This window comes from Rosa chinensis, chromosome 2 (assembly GCF_002994745.2).
Source record: "Rosa chinensis cultivar Old Blush chromosome 2, RchiOBHm-V2, whole genome shotgun sequence".
NCBI classification, from domain to species: Eukaryota; Viridiplantae; Streptophyta; class Magnoliopsida; order Rosales; family Rosaceae; genus Rosa; species Rosa chinensis.
In genome coordinates, this window is record NC_037089.1 from 27,321,198 (window position 1) to 27,326,989 (window position 5,792).

General features: G+C 40.4%; 1 protein-coding gene across 1 annotated transcript; it reads right to left on the minus strand.

The window, feature by feature from the left end:
- Positions 1-2,330: 2,330 nt before the first annotated feature.
- Positions 2,331-5,312, minus strand: LOC112187760 (inositol-3-phosphate synthase). The gene is made up of 8 exons (XM_024326673.2): positions 5,029-5,312; positions 4,834-4,902; positions 4,553-4,688; positions 4,203-4,450; positions 3,804-4,030; positions 3,228-3,709; positions 3,059-3,121; positions 2,331-2,712 (listed from the first exon to the last, which is right to left on the minus strand). Exons 1-8 carry the CDS (start codon positions 5,214-5,216, stop codon positions 2,593-2,595), a joined length of 1,533 nt encoding a protein of 510 aa, XP_024182441.1. The 5' UTR covers positions 5,217-5,312; the 3' UTR covers positions 2,331-2,592.
- Between the last annotated feature and the right edge of the window lie 480 nt (positions 5,313-5,792).

A 5,792-nucleotide genomic window follows, 5' to 3' on the forward strand; every position in this document is an offset into this window, starting at 1 on the left:
CAAGACCGGACACCTCAATTGTTACGAACTTGTAGGTTAGATATAGCCCCGCGCTAATGCAAAGTCATTGGACTAGTATAAAGACAATCTTTCGTTACTTAAAATGTACGATAGATATGGGCTTGTTCTATCCCTACAGAGAGAAAAGAATGACGGAAGAATGAGAACGGATCTCATTAGCCCAAGAGGCGTAGAACAAGATGCCATGATCGGCAAAGCTGCCACCGCCAAGGGTGGCCCGCGTCATCCTCCCTTACACCAAAATGATGGTGATGTTTGCTGATGCAGGGTATCTCTCTGACTCTCACAAAGGTCACTCCCAAATGGGTTATGTCTTTACCATGGGAAGCACCGCCATATCTTGGACATCTACAAAACATACCCTTGTTGCTACTTCCTCAAATCATGCAGAGATTATTGCTCTACATGAAGTTGTGCGTGAATGCATATGGCTAAGGTCTGTAATTAGACATATTCGAGGAACTTGTGGTTTGAAGTCTACCATAGATGAACCTACATGCATTTATGAAGATAATGCAGCTTGTATTGAGCAAATGAAATTAGGTTTCATCAAGGGCAACAACACCAAGCATATATCGCCTAAGTTCTTTTACAATCAGCAACAACAAACACTTCTAAATATTGAAGTGAATCAAATCCTATAAGAGGATAATGTAGCGGACTTATTTACTAAGTCGTTACCAAAATCCACCTTTAAGAAACATGTGAAGAGCATCAGATTAAGAAAGTTATCCGAACTCCCATGATTGTAGCAATCAGGGGGAGATATTGACATCAGGGGGAGGTATGATGTCTACATGTTCGATCTCGAAGAGTGAAGGACGTGTTGTGCTCTTTTTGTCCTTCGACCATGGTTATTTTAATTTGTCCCACATGATTTTTGTTACCTGGCAAGGTTTTTAGTGAGACAAAGATCAAAGCGTCATCACCAAGTTTGAGCGGCACAAGGGGGAGTGTTGAAGGATGTCGACATGATGTGTGCCTCTTCAAACTAGGGTTTAGTCATTGAGTTGTAATAGGAGAAGGTTCTAGATTACCTAGTTATGTTCGGATTCTATTATTTTTTATGTACTCTGTAATTCCCTATTTAAATGGCTCCTATTATCAATGATAAACACACAATTTCTCTCATCATTCTCTAAAATCATATTTTCCTATAACAACATGAAAAATATAGTTTGAATAGGCTAAAACATCTCATATAAGAAAGAAAAAAAGAAAAAAGAAAAAAGAAAAAAAAAGGAGAATGAACTATCTCACTCAACCGTTCTTATGATGTCATAGAGTACCTTCACAATGGTAGTTAGACCAAATAGACAACAGGACACATTTCACCCGCGAAGAAAAAATAATTATGTTGGACACCTTCTTATTCAACATGTATTGCACGGGTATGAAGGGTGAACTACTATATACCATGTAGCTAATCAACACAATAGAGTAACCATCCTGTATAAAAATTTAAGCCTATACTCGAACCTGATCGGCAAGGCAGAATTAGAATCGATAGATGAGGTAAAAAGAGTGAACATGCAACACAAAAAGCAAATTGGAGACACCTGAACTCCTTTCTTTGTGAGCTTCAAACTAGTGGGGAAAATATCATGGCAAGCTTTCGAAGCACATAACCTTAGTAAAAACCTCGGCCCGTCAAACTGCCCTTCACATGGTGTACCAGAATATATAGATAGGAGTAGGAATCCACAAAGAAAATAAATGGCAGAACCTGTGAAACCTAGGAACCAGCGCTCTTATCAGAGTAGCAAGACACGGCTATTCTCATCAAAATAGGCCCCCTCCATGGGTGTTGATTGTTGAACCTCTTGGAAGACAACTAAAGAGACCTAACAGAACCCTAAACATATTCCATGATCAAGCTAAAAGATAAAAGACTCATGGGACCAGGACCTCACCTCATGAATTATTGAAGAATCTGGTGGACCAGAAATTGGGCTATTTGGGAATTAAGTTCTGGTCCTGAACTTTAACAGCTCCCCACGTAATTGGAAAGCAGTTGAGCAAGATGGGACCATTGGAACTCCTTTAACATCTTTATGTTCATTCAACTATATATTTCTCAGTCTAAGCTATACCTGAATGTTTCTGGGTTTTAGCTTCATATTTAATTCATGCGTTCTGCAGACAATGCACTTGAGATTTGATTATGCTATAGTTATCCCCAAGACCAAATACTTTTCGGTACCTCTCTTAATTCAGCTTTGGTGGTTTTGCAATCTTGAATATGTATGCAGAAGAGATGGATAATTAGAGAGAAATGGCTCGGCTTAAAACTATGTATGAAAGGACGGTGCAAGATTAGGCACATAACTACTTTCCAATATTATCTATATATTTCAATTACAAAAGAGTTGCTTTGCTTCTGAATGAGCTAGAAGCAACTGCACTACACACATGCCATGGGTACCTTCTCCAGATAGAAAATTAAAAGACTACTCACACCATCTGTGAACAACAGACTAAATAAAAGAGAAAGCGAAAGAGAGAGCGAGATTAATTCTTGAACATTCCGAATCACTCAATTTTTCGAATATCTCTAGCTAGCAGGTTGTTTCATTTGTACTCCAAGATCATGTTGTTCTCTGGAGCCAAGCCAACACAAGCCCTCAGTATGTTCTCAAGCATTGCCCTCTGCTTTGAGAGTGCATTCACCACTGGTGTACCTGGTGGAACCTGTTTTCAACAACACACCACCCTATTAATATTGGCACATTCTACATGTTTTGGTCACATTTTTTATCTGTACAAAGAGGTCATTAATCACTCATTCATGATTCACAGGACAACGTTAATAGATCCACCTCCTTTCCTCACACTCATGTGAAGTGGCAATGGTTCCATTAATTTACAGAATTAAATGTCATATCAACTAATCCCCCTATCCTGGTTTTATTTTCCCCTTTCATTTCTGGATTTTTAAATAACACTAGATTGCAGAAACAGTGACAAAGAGCTATTGATGTGTACCAATAAAATCATTCATATCAGCAATTGGGAAGAGAATAAATAGTGGACTTACAAGAGGTGCCTTGGTGAGGTAACTCAGAATAGTAGCCACAGGGTGGAAAGAGTGGAACTTTCCCTGTAAACATAAAGGGTCATACAATTAGTTTAGTGATTATGAATATGATACAAAAATTGGGAACAATGTAATGTGTAAATCATCAACTATTGAATATTAAACAGACCTCATCTTCAGATTTGAGCTGGATACGAGTGCTCAGCTCAGCAAGGAGAACCAAATCCAGAATGATAGGAGCAGCCAAGAGGGAGTCCTCACAGGTGTTGTGCATCACAATGGTGTTCCTGCCACCCAAGAATATCTCAGATGTGTACTCATCCATAGCTCTCTTGCTATCTGCCACATAGGGCACATACTTGATCACCACAACGTGATCAGGGTGCTCACCAGGCTCAAAGAGGATGCCATTGCTCGACACCATATCATCCACAACATTGCTTTTGGAAATTTCCTTGGATCTGAAGGTTTGTGGAGCTGAAAGGTTCATACCATCATTGTTTCCAAGATGGTTGTAGCTCACAATTGATGTTGGCTTGATACCAGCTCCCACTAGGAAATCAACCAGAACAGATTTCATTTTGGTCTGACCACTCTTAAAGTCATCCCCACCAATCAAAGTGTTCCTCCTGATGGCCAAATCAATAAGCCCTGCAACCATTAATCATTAGCAATGTAATTACAGTATAATCACATTTCAGTACTAAAATTCATCAAAGGGTAACTGGCTAGCTAGCTGGCCTACCTGGGACAAAAGTGTTTTGTGGGCTTCCATTGATGAAAGGGACATTTTCCATCACACAAGCTATGGCATACAAGGTGGAAGGGGATATCTCAGCTTCATTCTTGTCCACCGAACCCAAAAGGTTCTCGACGGTGTCGTTTAGCCCCTCCATCACATTACTGTACCTTTCAGTGTTGGCAGTCCACAGCACGACCACCTTGTCCACTTTGTTCTTCTCCTTGAACTCTCTAATTCACCACATAAAGTAAACCATATATTAGCACCAAAGCAAGTACCTTTCATCAAAACGACAAAACATCCACTTAATTTAACACTATTGGAGTTGTACCGGCTTGTACAGCTACACTGTTCTTTATAGTGATTAATTAGCAAGGATGAAGGATTTAGTCCCTTTCGTACCTAATGTCTTTGATGATCTGTTGGACTTGTTCCTGCTTGGTCCCTTTGATCACGTTGTTTGCACGCGAACCTTGATTAGCAGCAATGAAATCAGGGTCATAGATTCCAGGGAGTGGGACCATCGACTCCATGTAAGGCCTGAGCTGCTTTTGCAGATCAATGTCCAGGACTCTGGCCCTGGCCATAGCATCTGCTAAGTTCATATCACTAATGTCCCAACCCCCAAACACAATGTCATCAGGGTTCACCTGCATACCCAATTTCATTAATAAAAAAAAATCAATTAATCGATCACTGTATTAATTCATTAAACACACAACTAAGCACCCATAATTTATGATGATTAATACCATGGGAAGAAGGCTCTTGAATGGAGCATAGATCTCTTCCCCATTGAAAGACCCAACACGAATTGATGAGGCTTGGGTGAGTGAGCCGAAGTAATTGGCTTGTTGCACCTTGTCCTTAGTTGCCCAAGAGATTCCTCTGAAAATTTACAACATCCATATCTTGGAATTAATAAAATATTCATATAAGGACAAACTTAGCTGAAACTGAGCACGAACGTCTTTTAAATTAAACAACCAATAAAAATTAAATGCAGGTGGAAGATGACGAGATTGAAACTCACTCTCTGTTAGCAATGACACCAGCAGTGAGGGTTGAGCCATTGTTTCCACCCCAGCCCACAAGCATTACCCTGTTAATTAAACACCAAAAATCAACAAGATTCAACACTCACCCAGAAAAATCACAAACGAGGATTTCATAACTCATCATTTTAATTTCGTAAACCAAAATAAAAAATCATGAACTGGGTACAAACCCTAGTTTGGGGACATGGACATCAGTCTTGAATTCGTATTTGACAGACTTGGGCTTAACAATCCACTGGTAAGTGCCCTTCCTATTCTCATGGACAAGCTCAGTGGTCTCGTAGGTGTACACGGAATGAATCTCATTCTCAGTGTACTCTACGTTAGGGGACTCTACCTTAAAACTCTCAATGAACATTTTTTTATGCTTTGTTTTTCGCCGGAAAATGAAACTCTCTCTCTCTCTCTGGAAATGCTACTCCTACCTCTGTGCTGCTCCTTCACCGTAGCTCCAGGGAGGTATATTTATAGAGGGTGATACGCCGCTGCCGCTACACGTGGCGCAACCTAGTGGCCCGTAGTGCCGCTGTATTATTGACCATGCAAATACATAAAAACACATGAGAGAAATTTAAAGGAAAAATGGAAAATGTTGGGGTTTGCACGTGAGTGGCCGTACGCGTGGCGGTGATCTGACGAGCCCAATTGGAGAAAGCCTTGCGAGATCCACGGTGGAGGAAGGTGCTAGACAACACTGGAAATCGGTCCGCGCGGTGTGGACGCTGGAAATCGATGCGTTTCTTGGCGAGTGATCGAGCATGAAAGGAGTACGTGGATGGTTTTCAAGTGACGCGTGGTGGATGTTGATACAAGGGTATATTTGTAAACTTGCTCCGGTGCATTGTATTTTTCATCATTTATTCCATGAGAAAAATTTGTCAAATATGCACTGTGAAATTTAATGATCAACCATTTTACTTTACAGGGACTAAGA

What these genes read in the sequence shown, in the direction of transcription:
- LOC112187760 (XM_024326673.2), bottom strand. Translation starts at nt 5,216, where the DNA reads ATGTTCATTGAGAGTTTTAAGGTAGAGTCCCCTAACGTAGAGTACACT. An exon ending in AGCTCAAATCTGAAGATGAG is followed by an intron (nt 3,122 to 3,227) that starts GTCTGTTTAATA and finishes TTATGTTTACAG; the next exon opens with GGAAAGTTCCACTCTTTCCA. An exon ending in ACCTCACCAAGGCACCTCTT is followed by an intron (nt 2,713 to 3,058) that starts GTAAGTCCACTA and finishes TGTTGAAAACAG; the next exon opens with GTTCCACCAGGTACACCAGT.